We start from the raw sequence: 23,314 nt of genomic DNA, 5'->3' as shown, positions 1-23,314 counted from the left end.
AAAATATTTTTCCTTGTCCTTATTCTTTAAATGCCCAACCACCAAAAGAAAAAGGAAAAAAATAAAAGGCTTTAAATGCACATGTTTCAAGTCTGTGTCTTGTTAACAAAAAAGGTAGCATTTTCTTCACTTTGGCCATTGTTAAAGATGCAGGCATAGATCAGGGAATGTTAAGACTCACATGTATTTTAAAAAAAAAGCAACATTAACAGCATATATCTTTCAAAAAAGGCTAAAATACTAACAAATACAAGTCAATGCACATATTTTTAACTAGTGCAATTTTATCTACAATGGAGTAAATGTTATTTTGTGTGCCAGGCATTGCAATACTGTTCATTTCCCTATTATCATGCAAACGTGCCAATTTTATCATTAAAAAAACCTTTATTGGGTCACATTCACGTTGCCCTCCCACCCAAATTAAGGGGGAAAAAGTCAGTAAAAGAGCCCCTCAAGATTTCATAACTATGAACATAAAGCTCCTAGATAATAGTGTATAGGCTGAATTTTCAGATTTGTATAAAAAAAATTATAACTTACGTAGATGTCTTCCTCACTGATTATAACACAATGTGAAGTTACACTACTCTGAAATTTGTACCAACTGTACAAAAACCATGAAAAAAATTATGTTCTTCATGGCCTGAGAGCCTACACATTTTTGAGTAATTTAAAAGGGTAACTATGAGAGCCTGACATTTTTCTGTATCTCACCTCTTCTGCCTCTCTATCTGCAGGATTTGTAAATCAAAGTCAGTAACATCTTAGTAGCAAACGTCTCGTCTATCTCCCCCTTCTTCTCTCCTAACTAATCCTGCTCAATTTTCTCTCATCTTCCTGAGCATTTTCCATGAACAGCATTGCAAGTTGGTTTAAAAAAAAAAAGAAAAAAAGGAAAAAGGAAAAAGAAAGTTTTACAAGGGTTTTGCTGGTTAATTATTTACTGGTGGAATCACTCCACCAGGAGTCTGATTTCATTGGCTAGCAGTTGGTTTCTGTTGAATAGGCCCCCTGGGAGCTTGGTGAGCAGCTCTCGCTCCGTGGTTTCAGGGTCGCTGTCAACAGAGCTGGAACTTGCGCTCATGTTGTTGACAGCAGTATTGGCTGGGGGACCCAACTCCGGCTCACTAGTGTCACTGGCCGTGGACACCACGGAGAGCAGGGAAATACGCCAGGTGAGCCGGTCAGAGGGCAGAAGGGAGGCGGCAGAGTCCGCTCCGATACCAACTACATCTAGATTACACGCCTTATCAAAGGCGATGAAACCTACATTTGCATTGGCCTCGCAGACACAGAAGGAGCAGTCGTCTTTCATCAACAGGTCAATGCCACACACATCCATTCCCAGGATGTTAGACACCTGGATAGCTAGCTGCTTCCCTTGTTCACTCAATGAACACATCATCCCGACACCACCTAGTGAGCAGTTGCTTTGCATCCTCCCATCTGTTGAACAGCGTAACACTGTGCCAACCACACGACATCCCATGACAGTGACACGTACATCCCTTCCATGAGACTCTTTAACATACTTCTGAAATAGGTATGGAGCTTCATGGCAAATAAGATGGCTTAGATTAGCCAAAGGGTGCTTATCGCGAGCCAAGAAAACTGCTTTGCCTCTATGACCCCGTGTATTCTTCACCACCTTTGGGAACTCCAGTTCTTCTGCTTCATCAATCATTTTAGCAAAATTTTCATGACCACCGTAAGAGAAAGTATCTGGCAGAGGAACACCATGACCTGCCAACTCTTGAAACGTCCAGAACTTATTAACACAGTTCAGGATGCCTTGAGGTCAGTTCATCAACCTGCTTCCCATCTTCTCTAGATGGCACAAAACAGTGATGTCACAATCACTTTGCACCCAAGGGGTTGGTACTCTCACTACCACCACCTGAGGATAGGCAGTAATTAGTTCTCCATTGATACAAAGGCCCAGGTTTCCTTGCTCGATTGTTAGCACCACCTCATCTATCACCACAGCCCTAAAGTCCAGTTCCTCCTCATAACATTTGGCCTTTAATGCTCGTAAGATCTCTTTTGGGGGATAGTCTTCCCTGATTCGACGATCTGTCAAAAACCACAACTTGGCAGCCACAGAGCTACATATCTTGATCTGCCTGTTCTTCATTTTCTGGGATTACTTCCTCCTGAATATAGACTCTTTCTAGCGAATCGAACTTGTATTCCCTTGTCGGCCTCCCAGCAAAGCCAATTTACTGACACCGGGATGCGGTGAGGGAAAGTACAGCGTTTACTGCAGGGCACCAAGGATGGAGAACAGGCAGCTCATCCTCAAAAGACCCGAACTCTCTATTGTGGTTTTAATTTGCATTTCCCTTATAAAGATGTTAAACGTCTTTTCATGTGCTTACTTGCCATCCGTATACCCTCTTTACTGAAGAGTCCAAATCTTTTGCTTTTTTTTTTTTTTTGTCTGCGCCACGCACGACTTGCAGGATCTTAATTCCCTCACCAGGGATCGAACTCAGGCCCTTGGCAGTGAAAGTGCAGAGTACTGTCCACTGGACTGCCAAGGAATTCCCTTGCTATTTTCTAATTAGATTGTTTTCTAACTGTTGAGTTCAGAAAGTTTTTAAAAATAGTCTGGATAGAAGTACTTTGTTGGAGTTTTTAGGGTTAGGATTTTTTAGGCTAGTTTTAGGTTCACAGCAAAATTGAGCAGAAGGTACAGAGATTTCCCGTATACTCCTAGCCCCTCCACATGCACAGCCTCTCCTATTATCAACATCCTCCACCAGAGTGGAACATTTGTTACAATTGATGAACCTACTCTGACACATCATAATCACCCAAAGTCCATAGTTTACACTAGGGTACACTCGGTGTTTTACATTCTATGGGTTTGGACAAACGTGTGATGACATGTATCCATCTTTATAGTATCATATAGAATAGTGCTAAAAATAGTGCTCTGCCTATTCATTCCTCTCCCCTAACCCTGGGCCACCACTGATCTTTTTACTGTCTCCATTTGCCTTTTCTAGAATTGTCATGTAGTTGGAATCATACAAGATATAGCCTTTTTTAATTGGCTTCTTTTACTTTGTAATACGCATTTAAGATTCTTTCATGTCTATTCATGGCTTGATAGCTCATTTCTTTTTAGTGCTGAATAATAATGCATTGAATGAATTTACCACTGTTTATCCATTCGCTCACTGAAGGACATCTTGGTTGCTTCCAAATTTTGACAATTTGAATAAAGCTACCATAAACATCCATGTGCAGGTTTTTGTGTGCCCATAAGTTTGTAAGAAACTGCCAAACTGTCTTCCAAAGTGGTTGTACCATTTTACATTCCCACCAGCAATGAATGAGAGTTCCTTTTGCTCCACATCCTCACCAGCATTTGGTGTTTTCAGTGTTCTAGATTTGGCTATTCTAATAGGTGTGTAGTGGTATGTCATTGTTGTTTTCACTTGCATTTCCCTGATGACATGTGATGCAAAACATCTTTTCATGTGCTTACTTGCCATCTGTTATATTCTTTGGTGAGTTATCTGTTAAGGTCTTTGGACTAATTTTTGAGTTGTTTGTTTTCTTATTGTTAAGTTTTAAGAGTTCTTTGTATATTTTGAATAACAGTCTTTTATCAGATGTGCCTTTTGCAAGTATTTTCTCCCAGTGTGTGGCTTGTCTTCTCTTTCTTTTGACATTGTCTTTGCAGAGCAGAAGTTTCTTAATGTTAATGAAGTCCAGCTTATCAATTTTTTCTTTCATAGATCATGCCTTTGGTGTTGTATGTTAAAAGTCATTGCCATATCCAAGGCTAGGTTTTCTCCTATGTTGTCTTCTAGGAGTTTTATGGTTTTGCATTTTACATTTAAGTCTGTGATCCTTTTAAAGTTATTTTTGTAAAGGGTGTAAGGTCTGTGTCCAGATTTATTTTTTGCAAGTGAATGGCCAGTTGTTCCAGCATCATTTGTTGAAAAGATTATTCTCCATTGCATTTCTTTTGCTCCTTTGTCAAAGATCAGTTGACTATGTCTATGTGGGTCTACTTCTGGGCTCTGTATTTTGTTCAATTGATCTATTTGTCTATTCTTTCATCAATACCACACTGTCTTGATTACTGCAGCTTTATAGTAAGTCTTAAAGTTGGGTAGTGTCGGTCCTCCACCTTTTCCTTCTTCAATATTGTGTTGGCTATTCTGGGCGTTTTGCCTTTCCATATAGACTTTAGAGTCAGTTTGTTGATATTCACACAACTTGCTGTGATTTTGATTGGGATTGCTTTGAATCTACAAATCAAGTTGGGAAGAACTGATATCTTGACAATATTGGGCCTTTCTGTCCATAAACATGGGATGTATCTCAGATTATTTGGTTTTTCTTTGATACCTTTCATCAGAGTTTTGCAGTTTTCTTTATATAGATCTTATACATAGTTTGTTAGATTTACACCTAAGTATCTAATTTGGGGGGGCGGAGCTAATGTAAATAATATTATGTTTTTAACTTTAAGTTCCATTCATTCATGACTGGTATATTAGGAAAGCAATCAACTGTTATGTATTAACCTCATATCCTACAACCTTGCTATAATTGCTTATTAGTTCCAGGAGTTTTTTGTCAATTCTTTTGGATTTTTTACGTACATAATCATGTCACCTGCAAACAAAGATAGTTTTATGTCTTCCTTCCCAATTGATACACCTTTTATTTTCTTTTCTTGTCCTATTGCATTAACTAAGACATATGGTATAATGTTGAAAAGGAGGGGTGAGAGGGGACATCTTTGCCTTGTTCCTGATCTTAATGGAAAAGCCTCAAGCTTTTCATTATTAAGTATGATGTTAACTGTAGGTTTTTTTGTTTTTATTTTGGGTTTTTTTGGTAGATATTCTTTATCAAGTTGAGGAAGTTTCCCTCTATTTCAAGTTTACTGAGAGTTTTTATCATGAATGGTTGCTGGATTTTGTCAAATACTTTTTCTGCATCTACTGATATGATCATGTGTTTTTTCTTCTTTAGCCTGTTGATGTGATGGATTACATTAATGGATTTTCAAATGTTGAACCAGTCTTGCATAACTAGGATAAATCACACTTGGTCATGGTATATCATTCTTTTTATGCAATGTTGAATTCAATGTGTTAATATTTTGTTGATGATTTTTGCCTCTATTTCATGAGAGATAATGGTTTGTAATTTTCTTTTCTTGTAGTTTTTATCTGGTTTTGGTATTCAGGAAATGCTGCCCTCATGGAATGAGTTAGGAAGTATTTCCTCTGCTTTTTTCTTCTGAAATAAACTGTAGTGAATTGGTATAATTTCTTCCTTACATGTTTAGCAGAATTCACCAGTGAATCCATCTGGGTCTCGCGCTTTCCGTTTTGGAAAGCTATTAATTATTGATTCAAGATCTTTGAAAGATACAGGTCTACTTGGATTGCTTATTTCTTCTTGTGTGAGTTTTGGCAGATTGTGTCCTTCAAGGAAATAATCCATTTCATCTAGATTATAAAATTTGCGGGCATAGAGTTGTTCATAGTATTCCTTTATTATCCTTTCAATATCCATGAGGTCTGCTTACTTTGAATTTAATTTCCTCTTTTTTTTCTAATTTTCTAACGTAGAAGCTTAGATTATGATTTTAGATCTTTCTTCTGTTCTAATATATGCATTCAGTGTATAAATTTCCCACTAAGCACTGCTTTCTACTGAGATATCTTCAAATTCAGAGATTTTTTTTTTCCTCAGCAGTGTCCAGTCTACTAATAAGCCCATCAAAGGCATTCTTCCTTTCTGTTACAGTGTTTATTTTAGTCTCTAACATTTCTTTTTGGTTCTTTCATAGAATTTCCATCTCTCTGCTTACTTCGCCCATCTCTTCTTATAGACTGTCAACTTTATCATTAGATTCCTTAGCATATTAATCATAGTTGCTATAATTGCTGGTCTAATAATTCCAACATCCCTGCCATATCTGAGTCTGGTTCTGATACTTGCTCTATCTCATCAAACTGTGTTTTTTGCCTCTTATTATGCCTTGTAATTTTTTTCTTGATAGCTGGACATGATGTACTAGGTAAAAGGAAGTACTCTAAATAGGCCTTTAGTAATGTGGTAAGGTGTGGGGGAGGGGAAGCGTTCTATAGTCCTATGATTAGGTCTCAGGCTTTTAGTGAACCTATGCTTCTGGACTGTGAATGTCACAAGTGCTTATTAATTCTTGAACTGCCCCCCACCTCCCGCTGCAACCCTGCCTTAGGTGGGACAGGATGGCTAGAGTGGGCTGGAATTAAGTATTTCCCTTCCCCAAGGTCAGTTAGGCTCTGATAAAACCTTAGCAGGGTAGGCTCTAGTTAAATAGTTTCTCCTGAGGACAGACCTTGTTAAGAAGAACAGAATGATCTGGTGTGTTTCAAAATGGTTCATTTTCTCCTCCCCAGGCCAGAAGCACAAGGGAATTTTTCTGCGATACACACTTGAGCACACAATTGAGTTCCTAGACACAAAACTCCCAAAAATGTGAAGGCCTCCCTATGATAGGGTCTTCCTGGAGCTTTTATCTCTCAGAGTTGTTCACACTGAGCCTATAATAATTTGTCAATTACAGTTCAGGTTTCTCTACCCCAGCACTGGTTCCCATGGAGGTTTTTGCTTGTGGGTTTCTGCTCTGGCAAGTTGTGATTCTCTGTATTTGCCTGTCTGTTTCTTCAATTTTGGGGTAGCAGCTTGCCTTGTGACCTCACTGCTCTTAGGGATCTAAGAAGAGTGGTTGATTTTTCAGTTTGTCAGCTGTCTACTTGTTATGATGGAGTAGCAACTTCCAAGCTCCTTACATACTGGACTAGTTGTGCCCTGTTTTTAATCCTCTAAACAGTGTTTCTCAGAGAGCAGAAATCCTTAATTTTAATGAAGTCCAATTTTTTAATATCTTCTTTCATGGATCAAGCTTTTGTGTGTTGTATCTAAGAAATATTTGCCTAACTCAAGGTCACAAAGATTTTCATCTAGTTTCTTCTAGTAATCTTTTTAAAGTGTAAATTAGATCACATCAGTCCCTTGCTAAAACTCTCCAAGCATTTTCCCTCATATTTAAAATAAAATCTAAACTCCTAAGTTTAGTCTACAAAGACCTGCACGATCTCGCCTTCGGCTTCTTCTTTGACCTCTACCTTCTACCCCTTTCTTACTCGTTCACTCTGCTCCAGCCACATTTGCTTTCTCACTGTTCCACATACCCTACTGGAGCCCTTGTACTTGCTGTTACCTCTGACTGGATTACTTTCCTCTTAGATCTTCATGTGGCTCACTTATCAACACTGAGGACTCTGCTCAAATACCACCTCCTTGGGGAGCTCCCTTAGACCAGTCTATTTAAATAAGGTCCCTCTTTCATTTGCAATCTTATTAACTCTATTTTTTTTCATTGCATTTATCTGGAATTTATTTATTTGATTACTTGTTTTTGCTTATTTGTGCCTCTAAAATGTAAGTTCTTTGAGGGTAATGAGTTCTGTTCTGTTTACTACTGTATTCTCTGAGTCAAGAACTATGTCTGGCACACAGCAGATGCTCATTAAATATATGCTGAAAAAATGAATTACACATTACTAAAAACTATACCTAATATCCTGGGAAACTCAAAATATGAATCTTGGGATAAGGGAGAGAGTAAGATTGGGACAGGGTGGGGCTTATTTTGAAGCAAAAGAAGAATGGACGGTTTCAGTGAGACCACCTGGAGAGAGGAAGCCTGCTGAGCAGGACAGCCAGTTCCCTAGAACGTTGACCCATGCATGATTCCCTCTCCTAAAAAGAGTCCAAGAATAGACCTTCAGCAGCTAAAGCTCATTGCTTTCCTCTAGGGCAAGAGTTATCTCAGGATCTTGAGCTTAGTGTAATTTTAGGGGCCCTTCTGAGCTTCAAACTATATTGCCTCCAACGTAATTATTGGCAGGGATGACGTCTTTCAAATTAAATTAAAGATTAAAAGTTTCGGCATGAGAATAGACATATAGCTCAATGGAATAAGATTGAGAGTCCACAAATAAGCCTTTACATTTATGGGCAGTTGATTTTCAAGAGTGCTGGGATGATTCAATGGGAAAAGAATAGTCTTTTTAACTAATGGTGGTGGGACAACTGGATATTCACATGCAATAAAATGAAGTTGGACCCCTGTCTCAAACCATTTACAAAAATTAACTCAAAATAGATCACAGACGTAAATGTAAGACCTAACACTATACAACTCTTAGAAGAAAACATAATGGTAAATCTTTATGGGTTAGGCAATAACTTCTTAGATATGGTACCAAAACATAAGTGACAAAAGAAAAAAATATATAAATTGGACTTGATCAAAATTAAAACCTTTGTGCTTCAAAGGATGCCATTAAGAAAGTGAAAAAGGCAACTATATTCCAGTAAAAAGAAAGTGAAAAAGATAACCCATAGAGTGGGAGAAAATTTTGGCAAATCATATAATTGATAAGAAACTTAGGTTAGAATATATAAAGAACACTTACATCTCAACAATAAAAAGACAAATAGCCTAATTTGGAAATGGGCAAAGGATTTGAATAGATATTTCTTCAAAGAGGATATGCAAATGGCTAAAAAAAAGCACAAGAAAAGGTGCTAAAAATTATTAGTTATTAGAGAAATGCAAAATGAGATATCACCTCATAACCACCAGGATGGCGATAATAAAAAAGATGGACAATACCAAGTGTCAGTGAGGATCTGAAGAAAATGGAACACTCGTTAATTGCTGGTTGGCATATAAAATAGTGCAACCGCTTTGGAAACATTTTGGCAGTTTCTTAAAAAGTTAAATATAGAGTTCCCATATGACCTAGCAATTCCACTTCTAAGTATATACTTAAGAGAAATGAAAACACAAAAGCCTGTACATGAATGTTAAAAACAATGTTATTCATAAATGGCCATCAACAAATGAATGGATAAACAAAATGTGGTATAGCCATACAGTGGACTATTACTCAGCCTGTAAAAAGGAATGAAATAGTGGTACATGCTACAACCTGAGTGAGTCTTGAAAAGGTTCTGCTAAGTGAAAGGAACCAGTCACAAAAGACCATATATTGTATGAATCCATTTATATGAAACATCAAGGCTAGGCAAATCTACATAGAAGGAAAGTAGATAAGTGGTTGCCTAGGACTGGGTCGGGGTACTGGGGGGTTGGGGAAGTGATAGCTAAAGGGTATGGGGTTTCTTTCTGGGGGAACAAAGAAGTTCTAAAATTAGATTTTTATGATTGTTTCACAACCCTGTGAACTTACTAAAAACCATGGAATTGTATATTTCACAAGGGTATGATGTGTGAATTCTATCTCAATAAAGCTGTTAAAAAATGTTTTTAATTAGAAATACCTGCTTTCAGTATCACATTCCTCCACCATTTACTGAGCAACCTCTATGTGCTACATGAGGCAGATGCCAAAGTAAATAAAACGTAATGCTGCCCTTGAGCACCTTAACTACAGTTAAGTAAAGACTCCAAACGCATCAACAGAGAAATTGAAACTCAAACAAAACAGTGCAGGATCCAGGAAGGCAGAACAAGCCATCATGCCCAATGTACTGGAGGAAATTTTTCAGAGGAGGTGATTTTTAAACTGAGATACAATGGACAAGTAGGACAATGAAAGAGGAAGCGGGGTTGGGGGGAATCCAGGCTCAGAGAATAGTGTACGTAAAGGCACAAAATCACTGGTGAGCCTGGGGTGTTTGGGAAATTGTAAATTCATTTGGCAAAGGGGTGCATTTCTGGGGGAGTGATGAGAGATTAGTCAGAATGACAAGGAAAGCTAGGCTGAAGGAACATTTATGCCATTTTTTTCTTTAAAAACAATTTTTTTTTGGCCGCGTTGGGTCTTCGTTGCTGCACGCAGGCTTTCTCTAGTTGTGGCGAGCAGGGGCTTCTCTTGTTGCAGAGCACGGGCTCTAGGCGTGTGGGCTTCAGTTGTTGTGGCACGTGGGCTCAGTAGTTGTGGCTCGCGGGCTCTAGAGCACAGGCTCAGTAGTTGTGGCACACGGGCTTAGTTGCTCCACGGCATGTGGGATCTTCCCGGACCAGGGCTCGAACCCGTGTCCCTTGCACTGACAGGAGGATTCTTAACCACTGCGCCACCAGGGAAGTCCCCATTTATGCCATTTTAAGAATTCCCAACGTTACGTTACAGGAAAGGGGAACCACACAAAAGAGACAATCAGTAACTCTGCAAACAGTGCAGGATGGAGCTGAGCAAGGAGAGGCCGGGGGCAGGGAAACCAGTTCAGAGGCTCTTTTCCAAGATGACCAGGGCGGTGACACCAGGAAAGGTGGCTTGGCTGTGCTCAAGAAACACTCCCGAGAGAGACTACCAGAATGTGTGGAGTAGATTTATTTGGATGAGGGTGAGGGAGGAATCTGAGATGACACTGGCGTGTCTAATGCCGGAGACACAATTCACTAGGATAGAGACGCAGATGAGAGCAGCTTTGGCCGGAGGATGACATGTTTGATTTGAACATGCTATGTATGCTTCAGGTGCCTGCAGGACATCCAGGTGGAGTGTCCAGATGGTTGGAAATATGTGTCTGGAGCTTGGGAGAGCTATCTGGGCTAAGACCCAGATTTGGGAGTCTTTAAGTCTGTAGGTGGAAACCGAAGCCTTAAAGTGGATGAATTGCCCAAGGGAAATATTCAATATACAGAGTCAAGGGGAGAGGGACCTCAGTATTGGGGCCCATTTTAGATGCAGGCAGATGAGAAGAGCTGGCGAGAGAGACAGAGGAAGAAGCATCTGAGAGTGGAGGGAAGGGGAATGTAGAAACCTGAAGTAGGGTTTGGAGCCATCCCTCAGGAAAGAAAGGAAGAAGAGAGTAAGGAGGCTGAAAACATACAGAAAAATGGGTATTGAACTGATCAAGATGGGGAGACTGGGAGCAGGAGGGCATTAACCACAGTGGGGCTGAGTAGTTGCCACTGTGGTATCAGAAGGGTAACCAGAGCAGGATGGGGAAGTCGGAGCACACTTGCTGTCTCTAGGACCTTGCCTAGTGTTGGTCTTCTTTAAATCGTGTTCTGAATTTTTTGCTGTATTATACAGATCTTCAATAATAAACAGGCAGTCACTTTGAATTGTTTGAGAATGCTGTCAGAAAAAATTGCCTTTGAAAATTTACAGAACCTCTCCTGCTTAAAGTTCATTTTGTTAGAATAAGGATTATAACATAGACATTGAAATATGTTAAAGAATCCTTTTTTCTGTTGTCAACATTCATCTAATTGTTTCTCTACTCCTTTTTCTGCTGTTTCCTGCAAATCCCTCTGCACTTGGGAGACTGGTTTTTATAACCTTTAATTAGGCACAGCCTGGAGGCAGATACTACTCATGGAAGTAGTCTGTCTCATGCAGCCACTCATGTGGGAATAAACCCACCAGATGACATGTGCCAGCACCGCTTCATGTGCTTCCTGAAGATCAGCATGGGGAGGAAGTAAAAAAAAAAAGAGAAAAAAAGTGGCTCCTTGTGGCCTAACCTAGGCTTAAACACAGATTTGCTGTGTGACCTTGGCCAAGTCATTGCAACTTTCTATCCTCAATCTCATCATCTACAAAATTAAGTGGTGGGCTTCCCTGGTGGTGCAGTGGTTAAGAATCTGCCTGCCAACGCAGGGGACACGGGTTCGAGCCCTGGTCCGGGAAGATCCCACATGCCGCGGAGCAACTAAGCCCGTGCGCCAGAACTACTGAGCCCGCGTGCCACAACTACTGAGCCTGCGCTCTCCTACCCCAGACCCAGGGGATCAGAGTCTCTGGGGGAGGAGATGGGGATGTTGTGGATATAACAAGTGTTCCCAGCTCTGTGGTCACATCTTTCTATGGTGCTGGTTTATATCAAGGCAGAAGCCTGAGTGAACTGGAAATTCTCCTGATGCCCCAGCCTGAGGATCACTGCTGGGAGGTTTGTTGGAGGTGATGGGTAGAAATATGGATAAGGGTGCCTTTTATATGCTGACCATTTATATGTATGTAGGGCACCTCGGCCTAAGGAAGAAGCAACAAAACAGTGGCTCCTTCATTTCTATCTTCCCTTCCTCTGCTCACTCCAGACATGTCCCTTTAGGGAAATGGGCACTGGGGCACAGAGCAAGAGACTTCCAAAGTAACGAGGAATGTTTTCTAAATGATGGTGTTGTGCTTTGAAAACACAGTGATGTCATTCAGTATTCTTCTTCCAGAGAGAGAGGCTGTTCTTTTGGTATTTCAGTTCATTTAGAATGGTGTCACTCATTAGGGTCTCCCAAAGGCTCCATTCAGAATAGCATCTTTAAGTACCCACTTAAGTGCCATGAAGCCATTAAAATAGGCATCATTTCCGCTTTGTCTAAGCTTTCCATCAGGATGGACAAATATGTCAAGGGGCAGACAAACACAGCTGTATAACATTGGGAAAAACATAAACAGAGACCCTATCCAGCAAATAAACATAATTTGAAATATTGACATTCTGAAAAGGGATTAGTACTTGTTCTTATGTTCTGGGTTAAGATGGTTGTAGCTAGTCTAGGGGTGCAGGATTCACTCCACTGTGCGAGCAGAGATTGTATTATTTCCTTCCTATCTATTCACCCTGTCTCCAAATTTTTTTTTTTTTTTTTTTTTTTTTTAATCTTTTGGCCATGCTGCACGGCATGTGGGATCTTAGTTCCCCGACCAGGGATTAAACCCGCAGCCCCTGCATTGGAAGCGTGGAGTCTTAACCACTGGACCTCCAGGGAAGTACCCCCAAATTTGGGGGTTTTAATTTATTCATAAACATTCATTAAATTCTTCCTATTTTCTAATTGTTACACATGGGGATACAAAATATACAAAATAAAAGACAATCTTGCTGTATTCTGGGGGCTTGGTAATGACAAAAGTTTGGAAAATATCAATAACAAGAGGAATTTTTCACTAAGAAATAATGGAGACCTTTCTTATGAATTTAAGAGAGCCAAACTTCAAATAAGCATGTAAATGTTTAGATCACTATTTAAAATCAACTCGGCCTCCAAGCTTTATCCAGGATTAGTTAAAAGCCCAAGCTAGCTTATTCCATGGGAATTGCTGTAATTGTCTTATTGTAAAGTAATTGGATTTTTTTTTTTTTTTTTTTTGTGGGTCAGATGAGTTGATCTCATTTTGACTGGAAGCTGTTTTTTTTCCTTCTCTTTCTATTTCCAGGAAGCAGCAGGCCTAAGTAGATCAGCACTGTGGCTTGTATACATATGGACAGCTGATTCTTTTTAAGACATTTTTAAATATGAAAGATTCTGGATGCTATTCTGTGAGCAGAGTCAAATGCAAACCTTCTTTAAGTCTGTGTTCAACTTTTTTTAGAGGTCATCTTTCAGAAACAGTGGAGTTTCCTGTACGTTGGTCCCTCTGAAGATCTGTTATGAAAATTGTTAACGAGCCAGGGGCAGAGAAAGTGGACCTGGAATCCTCAAAACATTGTGCAAGGACTTAATGAGTACCTCAAACTAAACCATCTTTGTACGCATCTAACTGTGCTCACAGCAAGAAACTGCCTGCTAAAGATTGGATGTGTTTGGTCAAAGACATGATATAAATTTTTTTATATGTTGGCTGAAGCTTTATGGGCCTATAGTTTGATTTTATGAAATGTAATTCGGTTTCACTTGCTGCCTTACTTCTACATTTACCTCCCAGCAAGCAATAAATTGGATCATACCCCAGCCTTATCCAAAAAGTCTTCCCTAATCCCTCCTAGCTGGTTAAGATACCTCTTCTCAGAGCTCTCAAAATACCCTTTGCATTTCACTTTTACTGATTTTTTCTTATTGTTTTATAGCCATAATTATCTTTATTTATCTGGCGACTAGATTATGAGCTTCTTGAAGGTAACAATATTTTGTTTATCTCTTCCTTGCTTGGCACATGGCAGATGTTTAACAAATGCATTTTAAATAAGTGATTAAATACATGAATATATGTATGTATGAATCAATGAATGAATTCTGCAAGGACAAACACATCATGAGACACAGAGGAATTTAGTGGTTCTGCAGTGGCACTAAAAATCCCCCTCTCTGGGGCTTCCCTGGTGGCGCAGTGGTTAGGAATCCGCCTGCCAATGCAGGGGACACAGGTTCGAGCCCTGGTCCAGGAAGATCCCACATGCCGCAGAGCAATGAAGCCTGTGTGCCACAACTACTGAGCCTGCACTCTGGAGCCCACGTGCCACAACTACTGAGCCCGCACGCCTAGAGCCCGTGCTCCACAACAAGAGAAGCCACCGCAATGAGAAGCCCGCGCACCGCAACAAAGAGTAGCCCCTGCTTGCCACAGCTAGAGAAAGCCTGCGCGCAGCATCGAAGACCCAAGGCAGCCATAAATTAAGTAATTAATTAATTAATTAATTTAAAAATCCATTAAAAAAAATCCCCCTCTTTAGGGGTAACCATTTATCAGCTGTGGGTGTTAAAAGTGACTTAGATCCCAGATTGCATGTGGTGCTCAATTTGAAAAAGTAGACATACCAGCTAAGTTGGTTATAAAGTGAGATTCTGTATCATGAACCCTATTTTGGGGAGATGAGTTCTGGAGGAGATAGAGTCAAGGGAAGACAGCTTAGAACACAGAGTCAAATAGAAGAGTGTCAGTCAGAGCAGGGAGGACATTAGGCCTTTGACCCAGTGGGGCTGAGGTCTGGTGAAGCCATATGAGAGAATAAGGGAGAGGGAAGGGGATCTAGGAGCTGGGGAGCCTTCTGAATGAGAGACTTGGTTCCCAGGCATTTGTCAGGTCATTGGAAAAGAAGCAAGTGATTAAGGGTTGGGACCTCTGGAACTGGTCTAGAAGCACTTGCACTGGTGCCAGTGGGGGCATCACAGCGGTAACCAGGTGGTCCTGAGCACCTGCCCCTCTGCAGCTCTTTCAGCCAGGAGGAGGAGAAGTGCCTGCCATCCCCTGTCACATTTTAGCATAGCAATTTCAATCCACTGAATGAAAAAGGAATTTTAAAATCCTGAAATCAAGAGTTTTCAGGCCATTACTAGGGATTTAATTCCCTGCTTTATTTATTTCCTAATGCTAAAATCTGGCAGACTTTTTCCTTTTGCCACAGGATGAGGAATACTTGTATTAAGAAAAGAATCTATTACACACACACACACCATACACAGTCCTTACTGTCTAGCTGGTTACAACTGAAACAATGGTTCTGACACTGAAAAAAGAACCTGATATGCAAAAAGCAGATATTTGACCCTGAACAAACTCTGCATATGTTATGGTCAAGTTAGAACAAGGAGAAGAAGAATGAGGTTTACTTCTTGAAAAGAAGGTGGTGCCAGCGAGTGAAAATAATTCTGCAGGGAGTCGCATGAAAATGGCAGGGATTTTATCCAAAAAGTAAATTATCAGGACAAGTTAAAGCAAAGTAGTAGACTTCTATGGGGCCTGCCTGTGCATGGTTTAGTTATAATTTAACACAGACCAACGTATGTTTTCCTGTTACACAGTATGTAGTTGTCTTTGCTTGATGATTATCTGCATTTCTGTTTTAGATTTAAAAAAAAAAAAAACTTGGGGAGCTTCGTTTGGCTGCTGCCCTCATCTGTTCTGATGCTGAGTGGGATTGTGGAAGGAGGTCAGATTTTATCCAGGGTGGCTGCTTGTCCTGATCGGTTGTTCTCAGACCCTGGTGACCTCAGATCTTGAATCATTCCTGCCACTTTTGCTAATAAATATCTGATCTGGTGTGTGTTTCCAGGCATCAGGCGGTCCAGCCTGTTCCACTTATTAAATGCTGCTCAGAAACCACACTGGGTTTGCTGCAGAGTGCCTTGGCTATGACGCAGAGAAAATGGTCTTATTTCCTTACATTTTTAATGCCAAGGCATGGGTTGGTTAAAAGAGGATTATGCCAAACCAATGTTGTTATTTCCTTTTGTGTTTCAGGGGCAGGATATATGGTGGTGGGTGAGTGGATGGCGGGTTAGAGGGAAGGAGCCCATATGAATGTGACTAAGGCAGTTGATTCTATGTCACATGATTTGCTAAGCCAGAGGCTGAGATACTATTAGCCTACTGAAAATTCCTAAACAGTAATTATCAGTGGCTCCTTATCAACTCAAGGACATCTTCAGAGGCTAGTTCTTTATCAGTAATTTAGATAAAGATATTGAAAGTAGTCACTAAATTTGAAGAGGGCACCCACTTGCAGGGAGGGGATGCTATCAACTTGAACATTAGGAATAGAATGCAACATGACTGAAAAATCAGAAAATTTGTGTACTGAAAACCAAGACTTGCTTTCAACCTCAGCAGAGACAAATGCATGTTAAAATCTTGAGGAGTCAGAAATACAGACTCAAAGAGGCTTAAGGCTAAAGAGTCACAAATGTAGTAGAAAGTGCTTCGCCAGAGTAGACCACGAACTAAATGAGTTAGCAGTGTAGTATTATAATTAAAACAATTTATTGTGACTCAAGTATAAATTAAAGGGAGTATGTCATACAAAGACAAGAAATCATCTCTCCATGGTGTTTAACATCATTACACCTGGAATCCATTTTTTATGATCCCATTTTTAAAAGAGAAAATGCTCTGGAGAAATTCCATAATGGTGATCCTAGGAATGACAAATAGAAGAAATAGGAAAGTAATGACTCAACATTTGAGGTGCTGCTGAGGCTCTGCTTTTAGTGTCCATTATGTGAGACAGCATAATTGGATCTTAAATATTATTTTGGGGTCTCTTCTGCAGGGTCAAATTTTACGACTTTGGAACTCAGTTTTACTGAATAATGAAAAAATAGGTAAGCTGATGGGCTAAAATTAGCCACTAATTATTTGCGAGGCACTCCTCTATCAGGTTCTCCTCGTGCTTGTCCTACTTTTCTTTGTCCCTAGCTATAGAGACCATTTATCTTTTTAAACAACTGCAGAATCACAGCAGCACTTTCTTGGCCTGAAACTCAGGCTTCTTTTGTATTGATTCTAGCCAATTACTGCTCTTCACTAAAATGCTAAACCGTAAATAAGGGAGGAAGCAAACCTGAGGTTCTAAGCCAATATTTCTGGCAATTAGGTCCTCCCAGAATTACTCAGCTTGGGAGCAAACTCAGCGGGGCAGCTGAGCTGGTCTGGGCGAGGGGTGCCTCTTCTGGCCTCCATAGTACCCTGTGCTTCCTTCCATTATACCATTTATTACCCTGTCATGCTGTGCTTTTTCTATTTGTAATTTTATGCTTTAGATCAGTGTTTCTCAAACTTCAGTGTGCATTCAAATCACTTGGGGATCTTGTCAAAATCCAGATTCAGGTTCAGTAGGTTTGGGGTGGGGCCTGAGAGTCTACTTTTCTGTCACTCTCCTAGAAGTCCATGCTGTTAGTCCTGTGGAATGCACTTTGAATAGCAAGATCAACCTCGTGAGAGCTGAGAAAATCTCTTGATCTTTAAAAAAAACAAAAAAGGAAAAAAAAAGCCTTTCTGTTGAAGAATAACATACATACAGAAATGTGCACAAATAACAACAGTTCAGTGTATTTCCGAAAAGTGAACACACCTGCATAACCAGTCCCCAGAGCAAAAGTTAAAACCTTGCCAGCACCCCAGGAGCCCCCCTGTGCTCCATGCAGTCACCACTTTACCCCAAAGGTAAATGGAATCTGCCCTCTTTCACTTTGGCTGTTACCTACAATATTCCAATGAACACACTTGTCTGTGTCCCTTTACTCACGCATGCATGGATTTCTCTAGGGTTGTACCTGGACCCATTCTGATTTTCATAGTAGGAGGATACTCCACAGAAACATGAGTGCCTTGCATCTATATTAGGACAGCTCGACTTGGTCTCTGGATGGCTTTTGTCTAGGGAATCAAGGACTTATGAATGATTGATAAATGCTACTAATAGCTTTAAGTTGTTTTGCATTGTTTTGAGCTAAAACAGAATAACTGTGATCAGTGCCACTCCATTGCCTGAAGTATGTTTGTTCTTTACATGAAGTCTCAGTTTAGAAACTATGACCCTATAATTTGTCAAAAAGAAATAGGCCTGGAGTTTTGAGGAAATATATGGTATACTAGTTTAAAACATGAGTATTTTTTGAAAATGGGACGGACAAACCTCTGTCTACATTCTGAGGGAAAATACCGCTACTATTCACAAGGATAATAGTTTGGCAAGGACTGGTGTTCATAAATCAGGGTAGCATCTAAATAATTCTGATGACAGAACTCTTCTGGGGCTTTTCCAATTGAGTAGCTGATCAGCCATTAGGATAGGGTTATAATGTAGGTCTCTATAATCTACAAAAGATGTACTCGCAGTTGTAGGATTGCACAGCTGAAGAAAGCAACTTGTCTGGTGAAAAATGATTTAGGTTTTGATAATTCCATTTACAAAAGATTTACAATGGACTCAGTGTCCCAGAATCTAATTTCACCATTATGTAACTGTAGATATCAAAATCTTCACTGGAATCTGTTATCATCTAGGTCTTTGAGGTAATAATTATAAAATATTCATATAAAAGGTTATGAATTTAATAAGTGTCTGCAGTTGATTTTTGCACAGGATATTATTTATTACTTTGCCAGGCTGCTTTTGAGGAATTCAGTTTTTATATGATTGCTGATGTGTTTTTATCAGTCTCTAATCGTGACTGAATAAGAGATGGATGATACTTTCTATTTTAATTCAGGTGATTTCCCTGGAGATATGACCCAATCTAAATTCTCTAAATAAGCAGGCTTGGCAGAACCATTACGAACTACGATGTCCAAGTGCTCTTAAATTAAGATGTTAGCTGGTGGATATTTAAAAATATATAATATTCAGAAGACTAGCATTTGTTTCCAGACATCTGAGGGATTAGCTTGCAGATTAGTAAAATGATACATAGGTACATTAAGACATACTCATTTAGTGCTGTCAGGAAGCTGGGTTAGGATTATGAAAATAGTTTCTTTTCATGTGCATGTGATCACTTAGAGAAGATGTTTCTGTTACTAAATGCACACAAAGCTCATTTACCCATTTAAAAAGGTCCACCAAGTACATGTTATACGTCAGGTGCCCTGGCAGGCACCGAGGACAGAGAGATGAATGTGAGTAGTTCCTTTCCTGGTGTGATCCACGGTCTACCTGGGGAAATAGACATATAAGCAAACATTGGCGATTAGGGTGAGAATTTTTTAAATGTTGTATCCTATTTGTATTAACAGCGATTAACCCAGAACCTAGCATAGTACATACTCAAATAAAGAAGGCATATCCTCTAATACGGGAATGTCCTTAAGAGGTGCAATGGTGAACCAAAAGGAATATTTATCAGCTCAGCCTGGGGTGGGGTGGGAGTGCCAGAATCAGGAAAGTCTTCACAGAGGAAAAAAATATATTGCTGGTGTGGTAGGCTGAATAATGTCCCCCCAGAGAGGCCCATGTGCTCATCTCCAGTACATGTGAGTATGTAAGTGACAAGAGGGACTTTGCAGATGTAAAGATTAACATCTTAAAAGTTAAAAATCTTGAGATGAGGGCGGGGAGGGTGGTGGATTATCCAGGGTAATCACAGGGCCCTTATGAGAGAGAAGCAGGAGTATCTGAGTCAGAAGAGGGAGATACGAGAGAGGCAGAGGTTGGAGTGATACAGTTGTGAGGAAGGCACTGTGGCCAAGGGATGCAGACAGCCCCTAGAGGCTGGAAGAGGCAAGGGGAAGGGCTCTGCCCTTGAGCCTCCAGAGAGAATCAGACTTGCTGACTCCTTGACTATAGATTAATGAGACTGATTTTAGACTTCTAACCTCTAAAACTGTAAGACAACAAATCTGTATTTTTCTAAGCCACTAAGTTTGTGGTGATTTGCTACAGTAGCAATAGGAAACTAATGCAGTGGTTCACTGTCTGCTCTCTTCAAGTTCTCAGACCTCTCAGTTCATTGATTTCTTTCTTTCAGTGATTTCTATCCTACTTCAGTCACTCAGTTGCTTGGTGATAGCCTAGATTTAATATTACTAATAATTGCAAGCCTTCTGTAACTTTCACTTTCAAGGATCTCACTCTGACCACCACTTGCTATTTCTTCAGCACTGTCTGTAGTGCTCTGATTCCAGTAATCCTTCAATCCCACTGGATCCCCCAATCCCCTGATGCTACCATCTGTTCACTGTCCTTCACCCCCTGATGTCCTGGTTTCCCTCCTAACCCGATTTAGATTTCCTGGGCAGTCGTTGTAAACATTCCCTTGCCCACATTCTAGGCTCCCTTGCCTCTCTCTCACTTTGACATATTTGCTTGCCAAAATTCCACCCCTTCTTATACCCAGTTTTCTGCCTACTCCTTGCCTGCATTTGGACAGCTGAAAGTGACCGAAGAAAAACACACAACCGTGGTGTTGGTTCTAAATTAAACTAACAACCACTAATCTCCTGTAGCCCTAGTGCTGCCTGGCCATCCTATCACACTTCCAGAGGCGACTTCTCCGCTCACACCTTCCCCTCCCTCATCCTCCTTCTCCTTCACGCCCACCTGGCTTCTGATTTCACTAAGAGGACAGGAGCAGCCGTGAGAGGGCTCACATGTCCTCCTCCCACCACTTCTGCCCACCTTTCTGCGTCTCTCTCCACACACGCTCTTTCACCCTTCTCTTGTGATTCTGGATGAACTGCCTGTGCTCTTGTCTCAAGCCAACTTCTCATTCATGTGCTAATTCCCACTCTCTTTCCCAAGCTCAACACTGCTCCTGATACGGTTTCCCTCATCTCCAACGTCATTATCTTTCCCCTCTGTTTTTGGATCATTCCCATGTGATAGCAAAACTCCTTGAAAGACTAGCCTATAGTTGCTAGCTCTATTTTCCTCCTCCCATTCTCTCTTTAATCTACTCCCATCAAGCTTTCTTTCCCACCATCTTACCGAAATAGATCTTTTCGAGGAGTCAGTAATGCCAGGGTGCTAAGCCCAATGGTCAGGCCCCATCCAACGTCGACTTTCAGACGCATTTGACACAAATGATCACATCTTCTTTCCTGAAATATTTTTTCTCTTAGCTTCTGGATCACTCTCCCTTGGTCTCCTCCTTCCAGGCTGATGACTTCTTTTCCACTTTTCTTCTCAATCTCTAAACACTTAGAGACCCCAGGGCTCAGTCCTTGGAATTTTCTTCTCTGTCTATACTCACTCCTCAGGGATCTCATCCAGATCTATGGTTTTAGGTAGGTGACTGCTCCCAAATTTATATCTCCAGACAGCCCATTTCTCTTTTCTGAACTCAGACTTTAACATCTAATTGCTGCCTCAACATCTCCACATGGATTTCTTATATGCATGTCAAAATCAACAAGTCTGAAGCTGAACTCCAGATTTCCACGTCTTCCCCCATTGCACACCATCAAACCTGCTCCCCCTGACAGGTTTCTCAAACTTGGTGAATGGCAACTCCATCCCTCTAGAGACTCAAGCCTCAACCTTGACTCTTCTCTTTGCAGATCCTATCAGCTATACCTTCACAATATGTTCAGGATCCAAGCACTTACCATCTCTACTGCTACAACTGTAGTCCAAACTCTCTCCTGGATTATTCTATTGGCCTCATTATTGACCTCCTTGTGTCTGCCCCACCTCCCTGCCCCAGCAAGAAGAGTCAACTCTCAATGTGGAAGCCATTTATTTAACAAATATTTATTAATTGAACATTTGCTCTGTCTGAAATGTGAGACCTCGTCAAGCGTCTGCTCCATGTCTCCAGAGTAAATGCCAAAGCCCTCACTGTGATCAAAAGGCTGAAATTTGCCTGCCCCCATCCCCACCTGCGCCTTTGCTAGGGGTTTCCTGGCAAACCCCTCCTGTGCATTGTGCTCCAGCCACACTGGCCTCCTTGCCGTCCCTCCACCTCTAGGACTTTGTATTTGGGGTTCACTTTGCCTGGAGTGTACAGCCCTTCCAAATCTTTACGTGGCTGGCTTTCTGCTTCTTTCAGGTCTTTGCTCAAATTTCACCTGATCAGCAAGAACTTCATAGAACAGCACTGCCTCACCTCCAGGCCCAGCACTCCCTTTCCCCTTACCTCACTTTATTCTTCTTCATGGCATTTATTTATGTTCTGACAATATTACTGTATATTTACTTGTGTGTTGTTTATGGCCAGGCTCCCTACACTGGCATGTAAACCACATGAGCGCAAGAATTTGAGTTACTTTTGTTCGGCACTATATTCCCAGTACTTAGAATAGTTTTTGGCATGTGGTAAATGTTCAGTAAATGTGTGAAGAATGAGTAGGTTTGCTAGATAAAGTACAGGATGCCTAGTTAAACTTGAATTTCACATCAACAACAAGTAATTTTTTTGTATAAGTATGTCCCATGGAATATATGGACAGACTTATACTAAAAAGCATTTGTTGTTTATTTGATATTCAAATAAACAAATGGGACCTAATTAAACTTAAAAGCTTTTGCACAGCAAAGAAAACCATAAACGGGACGAAAAGACAACCCTCAGAATGGGAGAAAATATTTGCAAACGAAGCAATGGACAAAGGATTAATCTCCAAAATATACAAACAGCTTATGCAACTCAATATCAAAAAAACAAACAATCCAATCAAAAAATGTGTGGAAGACCTAAATAGACATTTCTCCAAGGAGGACATACAGATGGCCAAGGGGCACATGAAGGGATGCTCAAATCTCTAATTATTAGAAAAATGCAAATCAAAACTACAATGAGGTATCACCTCACACCGGTCAGAATGGCCATCGTCAAAAAATCTACAAACAATAAGTGCTGGAGAGGGTGTGGAGAAAAGGGAACCCTCCTACACTGTTGTTGGGAATGTAAATTGATACAGCCACTGTGGAGAACAGTATGGATGTTCCTTAAAAAACTAAAAATAGAATTACCATAAGACCCAGCAATCCCACTACTGGGCATATACCCAGAGAAAACCATAATTCAAGAAGATACATGTACCCCATTGTTCATTGCAGCACTATTTACAATAGTCAGGACATGGAAGCAACCTAAATGTCTATCGACAGATGAATGGATAAAGAAGATGTGGTGCATATAGACAATGGAATATTACTCAGCCATAAAAAGCAACAAAATTGAGTCATTTGTAGTGATGGCGATGGACCTAGAGTCTGTCATACAGAGTGAAGTAAGTCAGAAAGAGAAAAACAAATACTGTGTATTAATGCATATATATGGAATCTAGAAAAACAGTGCTGATGAACCTGGTGGCAGGGCAGGAATAGAGACGCAGACGTAGAGAACGGACTTGTGGACATAGGAGGG

At 40.5% G+C, this 23,314-nt stretch overlaps 1 protein-coding gene across 1 annotated transcript; it reads right to left on the bottom strand.

Annotated features, from left to right (window-relative positions):
* Positions 1-955: 955 nt before the first annotated feature.
* LOC133087765 (beta-citrylglutamate synthase B-like) lies at positions 956-2,157 on the bottom strand. Its single transcript, XM_061185374.1, is given in 1 exon segment — positions 956-2,157. A coding segment is annotated over 1 exon segment (1,182 nt). The 5' UTR covers positions 2,138-2,157.
* Positions 2,158-23,314: the final 21,157 nt, after the last annotated feature.

Source organism: Eubalaena glacialis, chromosome 3 (assembly GCF_028564815.1).
Source record: "Eubalaena glacialis isolate mEubGla1 chromosome 3, mEubGla1.1.hap2.+ XY, whole genome shotgun sequence".
In the NCBI taxonomy this organism is placed as follows: Eukaryota; Metazoa; Chordata; class Mammalia; order Artiodactyla; family Balaenidae; genus Eubalaena; species Eubalaena glacialis.
Note: the sequence above shows the minus strand (reverse complement) of the source record. Positions and strands in the feature narration are given on the sequence as shown.